The sequence below is a fragment of the Kwoniella mangroviensis genome (assembly GCF_000507465.2).
Source record: "Kwoniella mangroviensis CBS 8507 chromosome 1 map unlocalized Ctg02, whole genome shotgun sequence".
Classification (NCBI taxonomy): Eukaryota; Fungi; Basidiomycota; class Tremellomycetes; order Tremellales; family Cryptococcaceae; genus Kwoniella; species Kwoniella mangrovensis.
Genome location: NW_027062534.1, coordinates 3,523,370 through 3,536,602, shown reverse-complemented (window position 1 = coordinate 3,536,602; position 13,233 = coordinate 3,523,370). Strand labels below are relative to the sequence as shown.

The window sequence follows — 13,233 nt, the reverse complement described above, 5'->3', positions numbered from 1 at the left end:
CCTTTCATTCTCTTTGTTCAGCTTGTATTGTACTACTTATGCTTTTACTACAGGATACGTTGCTTGCCCCTATATTCCGTCTGCAGTTTCGTATCTATTTCTGTTCGCATATGGAATTACAACCATAACTTTCAAAGCTTATGATATCTCCGCATTGACCTGCCCTTGAAGCCTGCTCACCTACTCAAGAATGCAATGTCTGCTATCCACTCCCCTGGAAGACCATCTGTGTGCGTCGAGTTGCATGTATACATTTGCGATAGCTAAGGTATGAGACACGTCAAATGAAGGCTTGGATATATCCGCGCACGCCACCTCATCCCATGATATTGTGCACATGGCCAACTATAGGAACGACTTTATCTCTTGACCTACAACTCACATTATAGTCCAGGCTACTCAAAGGTCTAGTCCTCTGCTCAAGACATCTCTGATCTTTTTGTGAGTCATCTATCAAAATGCTTGCGTTAGGTGGCCATCCCTAAGTCTCAGATTGGCTGACTTAGCCTGATGCTCCTGTATCCGTGCGATATACATAGGTCAGACTCACTTAAGCAGCACAAACAATGCCAAATCCAATAACCGAACTCACCGAGCTGGATCCGAATACCAACGAGGTCATCCGCAGTTTCCATCTGGACTTGACGAGAGAACAGCATGATAATCTGGTACGCGAGCTGGCGGTGGTTTCTCATCCTTATCCTGTGCATTCTTCCTGGTCTTCCTGGTCTGCGCGCATACGCTATCATCGAGTACAACAGTCGGAAAGCAAGACATTCAAGACATTGGACAATTTACGAAATACACAACTGAGATGACAAGGGAATGACTTAGCACTATAGGAGTTCAAGGCCATAGTATGGCGACCCGTATATATAACATTCACATTCCCATACCCAGGCATAATATGTGTATGCCTGATGTTGATATGCGTAGAGCTCATACGTGTTGATACTTCCGTACCACCATCATGGATCATATCTATTCAGATTGATGAGAGTTTCGCGCCCGCCTTCAGCACCGACCTCCCTTGCAGATGTTGTTTACGCTAGTCAACCGGAAACAAGCAATGCTAGTCATATCGGGTGGACATGCAGACTGGAGGCTCCGCTGAGTTAGGTATGCGTGACACACAAGGCGCCTCAAGTGCCATCTTCGGTCGTAAGATAATACCGTAATACCGCCGGCAGATTTGGAAGATTTTTTGGGTAACACGTCTCAGACCTCCACCAGATGCAACGTCTATATAAACCTTCTTATGATTGTATCTCGTCCCTTTTCTCTTTTTCTTTTTCATCGACGATACTTTTGCAGGCGAGTACCCCCTACCATCCTTGTCCATGGCTGATCTCACCTCCCATCTTCTCTCTCTTTTCGTCTCTTCGCTCTCCCGCTCCTCTTGTCGAAAGAACGGGTTCGCTGACTTTATCTGTTTGGCATATACAGGATTTCTGTATAGTTACTGTCTCTTTTTTGCTAGTCCATACTAGCCACATTTTCCACGTCGAGGTGATGATAAAGTTACCCATCCTACTCTTTCACAGAGACATTTAGCCGCTTCCCTTTCTCTTTCGGGAGATTAGGAAGGAGGTTATCGAAGAAGCTGGCGATTCACGTGGACTCATCTTTATCCCTCGTGGATTTAGAAGAGGGACGGAATTGTGGGTTTGGATGTGGCTTTCTGATCGACGCTTTTTCAACCTCTTTATCTTTTATTCATCGTCCTACTCATGGTTCAACTCGACTACCCGATATGCTTGGAGGAAAGAGTTTGAACGAAGGAGAATGATGCAGTTTGTAGAATTTTGAAAAATGGGTATATATCTGTATATAGGTGAGCATGCAATTTCTAGTTCAACGAACCAAAACGAACCAAATCAAAATTTATTTTCACATTCACATGCTTCTTGAATACTTGCTCCTGTCCATACGTCCAACTCGCTTGGACCGTCCCACCCTTACACCTTATACCCTTACTATCGATTGATGACCTGAGTGCATTTGGCTTGAGGACTCTTGAATCCTTTTTGGGTTCAGGTCGTCGATGCTGAAAAAACCACGCTACCTTAAACTTTTACTTCTGACAAACTTCTTCACTCGCTTAAAATTTCCATGAAACATGTTTGGATCCGAAAATGAAGAGCGAAGTAGCTGATTGTTGCGTTTTGCGCTTAGGTCGCTCTAGATTATCGTTCAACTTGTTTACCGTATCATCGTTATCTTCTTTATGCATATGATCATACTGTCACCATCTCGACATGTGTCGTTTTCGGCCTCACTGTCCTCATGCTGTTCATTTTGGGCTGGTGCTAGAATACTGAAATTACATTGTACTGACGGGCTCCTTTCATACCACCTCATCATCACCCCCTACGGTATTCACTGAAGACTACGAACGATGTCTGGTCTTTTAAGAAGTGACAGTATAAACATTTGAACGGCGACCTCCTTACGCACCGATAACCTTACTTTGAGTACGCAACATGATATGATTCACCTACAAACAACGCTGTCTTCACTTACCCGTACGATTTCTGATACCCATAATTCTGATGTGAGGAACATTGATTCTCCCATCATGGCATGAGGATCCACAACTGGGCATATATTCTATACATGATCAACCGTCCATATCATGGGATGTAATATACCTTCGTTCCTTCATATCTCCAAAACACAAAGAATAATATCTTAATATCCCAATGCAGCCTGTTTTCTCAGAACCGCATCCGTAGTCTTTCCCTTCGGTTCATTGTAATACTCCAATTTCTCTTTATCCGCTCGCCTTATACCCTCACCATCTTCCTCAACTTGCCCATTCGCCTTCTTCTCCTCTCTCATCTCTCTCACACAAGCTATAAAATCCTCTACCGCCTGTGGGGTGATCTGATGATGTACCACGCATCGTTCTCGTCCTACGATGATAGGGTTGGGCAAAGCGGCCAGTCGAGCCATCACTGCGTCTAAGGGCAGACCGATAGCTTGAGGTTGGAAGAAGACCTATGCGTTGTCGGAGCAATCATTTATCAGGTAAACGACATCCCTTTATTTGGGTAATCAAACTGTTTATGTATCTAACGTGAAGGACTAGCCAACTCACCATATTGGTATCTACCGGAGCTGCAATATTCACACCCAACTCTTTCAACCCCCCTTCCAACCTCTTCGCCAACTTGTGCGTATGAGCCAATCGAGGGAAATGATGAGTCAGAGCGTAATCTGCCGATGCAGCAATTCCACCACATTGCCTTATACCTCCTCCGAAAGCCTTTCTGAACCATTTGGCACGTTCGATGAATTCTTTAGAACCAACCAGGATCGAGCCGATCGGTGCGCCTAGACCTTTGGACAGGCAGAGTGAGGCCGAGTCGAATGGTTCGAGAAGTTCGGTAAGGCTGGTGTGAGGCGGCTTATAAGATCAGTGAATGCTTCTCTTCGTTGCATTCTCCATTTTCCACTTCTATACTGTATGATTTATTTGTTATGGGGCAAAGTCACTCACACAGTCTGTCTATCTTCTTCGCTAGCCGCATTCAACCCCTTCTTCTCAATGACATCAGCAGCTACATTCCATATCCTCGCTCCATCAAGGTGCAATCCAATATCATTCTGCTTTGCCAATTCGCCAATCTTCACAATCTCCTCTTGAGGGAATATTATACCGCTGAGAGTGTTTTCCAAACAGATTAATCTGGTAGGTGAGATATGGATGTTGGTTCCCAGTTGAAGTTGAGGTTCGATATCTTCTGCCGTTAAGTGAAGACCGTTCGAAGGGAAGAGTTGGTGTGTGGTGGCTTGTGAGAACATCGCTATTCCACCGGCTGTCGAAACAATCAACATTAGCTGATAGGTCCTACTAACATAGCATCGTTTGTATATAATACGTCGCAATCTAGGTATAGACCTACCTTCCATCTTATGTACATGAGCTCTGTAATCTGTTATAACACTATGAGGAGGTTGTTTCATATGTGTCCTTATAGCAAGTTCTACATTGTTGGAACATCACGTCAGCTCCACCATGTGTAGATATAGAAGATAAAAGAAGAAGAAATACTTACGATTGGTCATAGTACCACTGACAGCGAACATGGCAGCTTCCTTACCTGTCAATTTAGCTACTCTCCTTTCCAGTGCTGTGGTCGATGGGTCCTCAGAGTAGACGTCGTCCCCTCGGGAAGCCTTGAGGGAATGGAGGAGTTGAGCATCGGTAGGTACGGTTAGAGTATCGCCTATCAAGGAGTGACAGAGGTCAGTCTGGCTGATACAACACAACGATGAAGACAACAATCACGAGAAAGCAAAGTGGTACCTTTTGTATAGCGAAGGGCTATTGTGATGGGATGGAAGAGATACTCACTTCTGAAATCACGAGCTACTCGCTGTAAGCTCTCGACATTCTCTTTACCTCCCACTTCGACCGTAACTTCACTGAGAGGGTTATAAGGTATCGATATAGGTGGGATCGTCATTTTCGTTGATACAGTCGAATGGAAGAGACGAGGGACTATGGGGTAAGGCGAGACTGTTTTGTTGGGAGCGGATGATACTATATATACAATTCTTCTGAGAGGTAGTCGACTCGAAACGGGGATGAGGACCATTCGTATATCCCCTCGTGTATATACGTCGCTGCGAGGGAGGGAGAGAGAGATCTATCCAGATAAGAGATGGCCAATCCTACAGTCGGAATGACGACTTTGTTTCTTGCGATGGCCAAAATCCAATGATTATGGCCAATTTTGCATGAGTTTGATCTTGTATGAATGATTATGGCCAATTGAGAAGATAATGGTGTATGCGAAATGGCAAATAAATCGAGGATTATGGCCAATTCTCCAGATTAACGTGATCCTCGTGATACCATCCATATCTGCCTTGTGTAAGATTAGCGAGATAAACCCCCAAACGGTCATATCCGAACTTATTATACCAGTCAAACCCGTCGGGTAACAGATCAAAGATGGTAGATCTGATAGATTATATGAGATCACGTCGTGCTTGCATTGTGAATATCTATGCTTCGATACTCGTCTATGAAAAGCATATAGGAGCGGTTATTTATGTTGTATAACGATATCAGCGGTCCCCTTTTCAGGTCCTTCCGATCAAGTATGTCACCATCAAAGGAACCATTCTACCCTTCCCTCTCACACAGTCCCATGCCCTAATAAACTCTTATTCCTGAATCCAACATTGAATTGCAACAATGAACTGAAATCACTTCTCATCAGCATACAAACACTATAATCACCGACAAGATCATAACTCACTTGATATCCCTTACCCATCCACTTTCTTCACCTACCCTCTCGATACAAGGTATGGGATAAGGTGATTTCGTGATATGCACAGATTCTTTAGGGTTCAACAAGCACACTTCTTTACCGTCTATTGATAATTCAGCGGAAGATCGAGCAAGAGGCGATATCTTTTTTTGTCATATACATGAATCAGTAAACCAGATCTGGGGTATGCAGGTTGTAGATACTCACCTCCAATTGCACAGATCCTCTTCCTGGTAGGATGACTGTTCTGAAACTTAGTGATCGAGGTGCGATAGGAGTTAATAAAAACGCGTCAGTCTCAGGGTGGGAGATTGGTCCACCAGCCGAGAGTGAATAGGCTGTTGATCCTGTTGGCGTAGAGAGGAGAATTCCATCTGCCTATGAGAGCATGATGAACAGGGATACATTATCAGTGTTGTTACTATCAAGTATCTAGAAGGGGGTGATACGAGAACTTACCACTGCTTCTGTAAGATGCTGCCCATCAAAGTAGGCATCCACTACTGTCAGATGCGCATGTCTTCCTCGATGTAGAGTTACTTCATTCATCACTTGCCATCCTGCTTCTCCGACTAGATATCCCAAAATGCACTTATCAGCATGAGAATGTCTCTTCGAACAACGGGTTTGAGCGGCGAACTGACCTGCCTTGGTACATCTATCCAAGACCTGCCCATTCGTCGAGAGCGGGGTACATGCCAGCCTCATCCTATTTAGAACTGATACAGGGCCATTCAGGGTTGATTGGATGGTAGATGCTAAAGAGTCGATGTCTATATTTTTTCAATCATGATCATTACCATGATCATACCCGTACGTTGAATTCGACAATGCTGGCGGTGTTGGATGACATGAATATAGGGTAGAGCCACGTTGACGATCACTTACGGAAAGGTAACAAAAAACCTAACGAGCCCATTGAAAAGCTCAGAACAGGTGGACATTCCCCTTGAGAAAACAAGTTGGACACATGTAATATCGTTCCATCTCCTCCTAGCGTTACTACCAAATTGGTATGAAGTGGTAATAAACCTTCGTCTCCTGGTGTAGTCACTATGAGATCTTCGAACTGAGGGTGGTCCAATGCTGTATGCGGTTCGACGATCAAACGAAGATGAGGGTAGTGAGTTTTGAGGTATCTGCGAACCGTATGTACCACCAAGGTTAGCTGCTCGCTTCCCTTAAATCTTCATGTCATACGAGAATTGATAGATCAGCTTACGATAGGATATCGCCCATTGCTTTGGTCGTCCTGGCATCTTCACGCTTCTGAATGAGAAGGATCGTAGTGGGTGAGGAGGTCCATTCGGAGAGTTGATGCCTATCTTACCGGATCAGTGATGAAGATGTTATAGTAGGATAACGCGCTTACGCAGAGGAGAACCTTGCTGCTGCCATCGAAGACGATTCAGCTTTGGGCCAATCACATGGTTGAAGACGAGGCTTACTGGAATCGTTGATTAGCGAATTGACATTCAATCGTTTGGAGACAGCTACTCACTTGGCTATTTCTCTCTCTGTAGGTTTTGGTATGTCCCTCAACTGATGTATCGGTCGGTATATAGAACTTCTAAAGCGCAGTGTTTGAGGGCCACGAAGTGAAATCCGGGCCAGAGGCGCAGCTACGGAGGTCGAGCCTATCATTGTAGGATCGTGCTCGTCAAGCTAGTTCGATGCTCTCCTGCATCAGTTGTTGCTGTTTGAAGTAGATCTATCTATCTCTTGTCTACTCGACATGTCCCAGATGGAAAGTGCAAGTGGAGGTTGTTGATCGTTCATCTTGGATGATGTGATGTGGATTTTTATTTCATTTCATTTACTGCAATCTGCCAACGAATAAACCCGAAATCAGCCTCAAACCCAAAGAAGCAAAAAAATAAGCCAAATGCCCTGAAATCATCCTACCTGGATTGACTCTGACTCGCTCGTTGCTGGTAACTACTGGACAAAGCACAAAGCAGCTACGTTTTCCTTCATCGATACTTACGAGTATCAACGAAAGAATACTATACAGTATTTCACTCGCTTTTAGGTTGAGGTCACCTATACACACAACAAACTTGCCTACGATGGCTCCATGTGAGTTCTCTGTGGGACGCACTTGGCTAAGGCTCAAGCTGATGGGTTGCCGTTGATAGCCCCGGAAGGAGTATCCGTCGTGTACGTTCATTCTTTTTTTTCGTTCAAGCTCGATTTATGCTTATAGTGCTGCAGACTCGGAGCCCAATGGGGTGACGAAGGTAAAGGTAAACTTGTCGATATCCTGGCTGCCGAAGCAGATATCTGCGCTAGGTGTGCCGGTGGAAACAATGCCGGTCATACTATCGTAGTTAGGAATGCTAAAGGTGAAAAGACAAGTTATGCTTTTAACCTTTTACCTTCTGGTGAGTACACTCTCGACCTTTGCGCTCTAAGTCTCCTTGTGAACTGCTGATCATGTGCGCTTTGTCGGCAGGTCTCATCAACCCTACTTGTACTGCTTTCATCGGTTCAGGTGTGGTCGTTCACGTACCTTCGCTTTTCAACGAACTTGATACTCTCGAACGGAAAGGTGAGTAGACTTCCATTGGTTACCTTCCATAAGTATTGTTGTGCATTTCGCTGATCTTCTCCCTTCGCATGGTATAGGCCTCAAAGTGTCAGACCGACTCAAGATCTCTGACCGAGCCCATCTCGTCATGGGATTTCACCAAATCGTTGACGGTCTTAAAGAAATTGAATTAGGAGGTTCATCAATCGGAACCACCAAGAAGGGTATCGGACCCGCTTACTCCTCTAAAGCTTCTCGATCAGGTTTGAGAGTTCATCATCTCTATGATCCATCTTTCCCTGCCAAGTTCAGAAAGTTGGTAGAAGGTAGGTTCAAGAGGTATGGTCATTTCGAATTTGATACAGAGGGTGAAATTGAGATGTACTTGGTGAGTTGGCTAAATCTCTCAATACGAGGATCGTCGTTATCCGCGATACGAGAGTGATATAAATGCTAATAAATCTGTGCCCACTCCCTAGGCATTCGCTGAGAGACTACGACCTTACATCGTCGACGGTGTCACCTTCATTCACAACGCCTTACAATCCGGTAAAAAAGTTTTAGTCGAAGGTGCCAATGCCCTGATGTTAGATATCGACTACGGTACATACCCCTTTGTCACTTCCTCAGCTACTTCCATCGGAGGAGTAGTCACCGGTTTGGGTATTCCCCCATTCGCTATTAAGAAGGTCGTTGGAGTGATCAAAGCGTACACTACCAGAGTAGGTGGTGGACCTTTCCCCACCGAACAGCTCAATACTGTTGGAGAGACCCTTCAAGAAGTCGGAGCCGAGTACGGAACGGTCACTGGACGAAGGAGGAGATGCGGTTGGTTAGATCTGGTAGTCATGAGATACTCTACGATGATCAACGGTTATACCTCTTTGAACTTGACTAAACTTGATGTGTTGGATGGATTTGAGGAGATTCAAGTGGCTACGGGATACAAGATTGATGGTCAACAGATCGAAGGATTCCCAGGTCAGTATCAGAGATCATTTCCTACTTGATGTAGTCGTTTGCTGACTTGAGACTGACGTTTTGTCTGGTTGCGTCTCTCTTAGCCGATCTCGACCGACTCGCCCAGGTCGAAGTTGAATACACCACTTTACCAGGGTGGAAGACGGATATCTCAAACTGTAAGACATACGAAGAGTTACCTGAAAACGCCAAAAAGTACATCAAGTTCATTGAAGATTTCTTGAAAGTAAAGGTACAATACGTCGGTGTTGGTCCAGGTAGAGATCAGAATTTGATCTTGTTCTAGATCTAGACCTTCTCTTGTCTATACATACATTATATATCTCAGTCACATCTTCTTAGAGAAAAAAAAACGGAAAATAAATTGAAGAGGGATTGAGTGGAAGAATGCATTGTTGATATTGCACATCACAGTACACATACACAAGTGAGGGAGTTTTGATAGAGTACAATCACAAGTTGAATATTACAATCTATACTTCTAATTGATACGTCGGGGCAACGATGCTTTCATAGCTCTCAAGCGTCTTTTCGACAAAAGGTATCACTCATTTCCGCTCAGTAAATGGGCGCCTAAAGAAGCCCCATATACCTCCATTGATCTGCTCTTTCGATAAAGAAGTTCATACGTCATTGCTCTACCTAACAGGTGGCTTGATCACTGGAACCTTGAATTCCTATTCTACTTGACCATTGCTGATGGACGGGTTGACGAGCGGTATGTGCAGTAGTAAGGTACTAAATTTCTTCACTACTGTAATCGAAACATCTTGAATCTTTCGGAATGCCAAGTCAAAGGCCCAATGATACCAATACCAAGAGGAAAAGAGGGCAATGCCAGGTGAAATATAGGTCAAAGCCGAAAGTCATCCGATTTTCCTACAGTCAGCACTCGTCGCGACTGTCGATCTTGGTTTTCACCTTGTCTTTGACTCTGACTTCCCCTTGCACTTCGCCTTCATCACGTTCACGTTCATGGCGAGCATCTCCGTCATACCGCTCTTCGAGACCTTGATAAGGTACTTCTTGGATCTGCATTCACTTTGCCAAGTTCAGGCGTACAACAGAGACAACGACCCTGCACAGCAGGTCTTATCCTTTGCCGCAGAACTATCTCGGCTTTTCAGGGTTTGGTCCTACCATACAATAAACTTTATGTGCCAAAAAGTAAAACCAGACGAGACAAAGCAGACGCGACTTGTTTCTTTACAATGGGAGATGGGAGGAACCCGATTGTGTGATTTGAAATAACCCATCAGTTGGTGAAAAGGCGTTCTCTTCCACTCATTTCGCGTTGCTTTTCAATACAAGACCACAGAGGGAGAGCAATGCTGATATTCAGGGACCATGAGAACTGTATCTGAATCGTAATGTACTGTATGAGAGGAAGCTTTCCACCATACAGCAACACCATACCGCGTCACACAATAGAAAAACGCCAGCCATCTGTTTACTTTCACCTTGTAGGACAGAACATCAAAGGTGATGATGATGAATGCATGGCATGGTATGGTATGGTGGTATGCACGATATGAACATTAGTTTTTCTACTGTGCATCTATATAATTCTTTTTCTTGTTTCCATCCATCTTTCTCCGTCCGTCTCCCCTGTCAAAACCCTCTTAACCTCAAAGTCATTAAGCAAATCCTTGGTGAGTGATCTTCCGTCTTCGTCGTCATCAGTCGAGATTGAAATTGGATCACCTGCTTCTTTGGGAATGAGCTATCTGGGAGTCTGAGAAAGAAGCGTTTCAGACTAGATAGGCTATGATCTGATTGATTGCGGCGAAAGGACACGAAGTGTACGAAGGTTACTATCTGTGCTTTCGTCCTCGGTGCTTCGCAACGAAGGTCCTTTGGACCTGAGTGGCCTAGTGCTTCTTCTCTCTCGGAGGTGGCAACCACACGCAATCAGATTGTAGATCAGGCCCCAGCCTAAGCTTCGCTTCACATACACACAGATCTCTTGCTGTGCTTTTCTAGATGCTTGGACCTGGTGAAATGGAGAAAGACGTGAAGCTGATCTTGCCTTGTCTCCTCCCCTATCATCGCCCTCACCCTGCGGCATCATCCATCAACGATACACACATACCCAAATACACAAACTTCCGATTTCCCTACTTCACTGCTTCCTGCGGACACGGACATCCTCATTAAATCTCTGCTCGTACCCAACGTATTGTTCCTGAAACGACGCTACCCACCATCCCTACCACTAAAACACGACATATGATCATTGTTCTTGTCTTGGCTTGCCGCTATTCCGTAACCCTCACTCATTACTCATATCCTCCTATTCTCTCTTTTTTCTTCTTGTCCTTGACCTACCTTGTCCTATTCCGCTTCTCAATCCCTCTCTTTCATTTGACAATCATCTGATTACCTCATTGGCGAAATCTCATATCATTCACGACGATCCAATTCCTAACGACTTCATCGCTCCAACAACCATCGATTAACTTTTGTACGAACCTGTAAACGAAATCCTTACGAATTTGACGTTTTTCAATACAATTTGAACCATTCATCAACTTGACGTTGATACCAATTCGACTTGACGTTGAATCAATAATCAATACGCATCATTTTCAACTTGACGTTGAAAATCTACAACAGCTATCGACCATCCACATCTATCGCAGTGCGACCCAACCTTCATTCAAGCCAAACCTGTCAAACCAATAAATTCACTTGACCAACTTTCGCCGGTCGAAATAAACCCTAGCGGTTCACTCTCCCTTTGCAAGTCAAAAAACCGACAACATACATACACAATGCACGTCTCAAATCTTTTGTTACCTCTTTTAACCCTCTCTGTCACTACCCCTGCGGCAGTGTCCGCCCTTCATATCAACCCTCAACACAAGAAAGCCCTATCTACTCCATCCAACGGTCAACTCCAGGCTAAGAGGGATGTACCATCTACAGGGCACAAGACCAAGGCCAAGAGGTTGGTGAAGAAGAAGAAGAGAGCTACTTGTCAAGTCAAATTCAATGCTACTTCCATTGCTACCGAAGCCACCACCAGTGCCACTTCTACCGATTCTACCGCCTTACCTACTTTGACCAACAACGAAAACTGGGCGAACGCCACGGCCACCGCTACGTCCACTTCAGCGTGGGATGACGATACCTCTTCTGCTTCTGCCTCTACTTCTGCTTCAGCTTCCTCAACTTCCTCAGCTTCAAGCTCGCAATCTACAAGTGGCTGGTACAAGGTCGATGAATGGTCTGGTGACTCGTTCTTTGACAATGTCAATTTCTGGGAATGGAACGACCCTACTCATGGAACTGTAGATTACCTGAATGCAGGTGATGCATGGAACAGTGGTTTAATCTCTATCAACAGCAATAAACGAGCTGTCATGGCTGTCGATACTACCCAAGTAGTATCTGGAGGAAGGAAGTCCATCCGTGTACACGGTAACAGAATGTAAGTGCCACATTCAACGCACACCATGCCCCATACGCTTTATTGATACTAACTGATTGGATGTGGTTGTGCATATACAGCTTTACAGGTGGATTGATCATCATGGATGCAGTCCACATGCCAACCGGATGTGGAACCTGGCCAGCCTGGTGGTCCAACGGACCAAACTGGCCTTTAGGTGGTGAAATCGACATTTTAGAAGGTGTCAACGATTTCTCTCTAAATCAAGTCTCACTGCATACAGGTGATGGATGTACGATGCCTTCGGATATGAACAATGGACAAGTCGGTCAACTTACCACTGGTTCATACGATTCCTACAACTGTGCTTCCTACGCTACTTCAAACCAAGGTTGTGGTGTCAGAGACGAAGTTACTCAAAACGCTTATGGTGAACCATTCAATGCTATTGGTGGTGGTGTTTATGCTAGTAAGTTCCAGTCTTACCTCACGCACACTTGTTTGTCGGATACTAACAACATATGACCTACAGCCCGATGGAGCAAAGCCGGTATAACTGTCTGGTTCTTCCCCCGTACCAACATCCCATCTGATATCACCAACGATTCACCTGAACCATCAGGATGGGGAACACCAATGGCTCACTTCCCCTCTGATAACTGTAGCCCTTACCAGTTCTTCTATGACCACTTTAACATCGTGAGTGCACTTTCCCCCCAAAAAAGAAAAAAGAAAAAAAAAAAAAAACCGAAAAATTCTTATCGTCTTTCTGCCGTGTCGAGGATGCTGACGATCGCTTTTTAATTGCAAAAGTTTGACACGACGCTCTGCGGTGACTGGAGCGGCGCAGACGGCGTCTGGAACTACGCCGGATACGCAGGACAAAGCGAATCGTGTGCTGCTCAAACGGGATACTCGACTTGCGCAGATTACGTCTTGAATCAAGGTTCGGCCTTTGCTGAAGCTTACTGGGAAGTCTCATATGTCAAGTACTTCAACTCTACCACCGAGGTATAAGCCTGCCCTCCTGGGAACATACT

At 44.8% G+C, this 13,233-nt stretch overlaps 4 protein-coding genes across 4 annotated transcripts; 2 read left to right on the top strand and 2 right to left on the bottom strand.

Moving 5' to 3' along the window:
- Nucleotides 1-2,691: 2,691 nt before the first annotated feature.
- I203_106452 (uncharacterized protein) lies at nucleotides 2,692-4,472 on the bottom strand (the record flags this gene model as incomplete). Its single annotated transcript, XM_065517974.1, has 6 exons — nucleotides 2,692-3,000; nucleotides 3,101-3,395; nucleotides 3,503-3,821; nucleotides 3,909-3,989; nucleotides 4,062-4,232; nucleotides 4,361-4,472. 6 exons carry the CDS (start codon nucleotides 4,470-4,472, stop codon nucleotides 2,692-2,694), a joined length of 1,287 nt encoding a protein of 428 aa, XP_065373278.1.
- Nucleotides 4,473-5,150: 678 nt separating this feature from the next.
- I203_106451 (uncharacterized protein) lies at nucleotides 5,151-6,932 on the bottom strand (the record flags this gene model as incomplete). Its single annotated transcript, XM_065517973.1, has 9 exons — nucleotides 5,151-5,214; nucleotides 5,274-5,431; nucleotides 5,496-5,666; nucleotides 5,748-5,860; nucleotides 5,933-6,061; nucleotides 6,177-6,427; nucleotides 6,511-6,609; nucleotides 6,661-6,735; nucleotides 6,790-6,932. The coding sequence occupies 9 exons, from the start codon at nucleotides 6,930-6,932 to the stop codon at nucleotides 5,151-5,153; spliced, it is 1,203 nt and encodes a 400-aa protein (XP_065373277.1).
- A 425-nt stretch (nucleotides 6,933-7,357) lies between these two features.
- Nucleotides 7,358-9,085, top strand: I203_106450 (adenylosuccinate synthetase; the record flags this gene model as incomplete). Its single annotated transcript, XM_019150962.1, has 7 exons — nucleotides 7,358-7,367; nucleotides 7,427-7,448; nucleotides 7,503-7,672; nucleotides 7,744-7,839; nucleotides 7,917-8,206; nucleotides 8,298-8,799; nucleotides 8,883-9,085. The coding sequence occupies 7 exons, from the start codon at nucleotides 7,358-7,360 to the stop codon at nucleotides 9,083-9,085; spliced, it is 1,293 nt and encodes a 430-aa protein (XP_018999839.1).
- Nucleotides 9,086-11,573: 2,488 nt separating this feature from the next.
- On the top strand, nucleotides 11,574-13,210 carry I203_106449 (uncharacterized protein; the record flags this gene model as incomplete). Its single annotated transcript, XM_019150961.1, has 4 exons — nucleotides 11,574-12,232; nucleotides 12,313-12,662; nucleotides 12,726-12,892; nucleotides 13,007-13,210. The coding sequence occupies 4 exons, from the start codon at nucleotides 11,574-11,576 to the stop codon at nucleotides 13,208-13,210; spliced, it is 1,380 nt and encodes a 459-aa protein (XP_018999838.1).
- Between the last annotated feature and the right edge of the window lie 23 nt (nucleotides 13,211-13,233).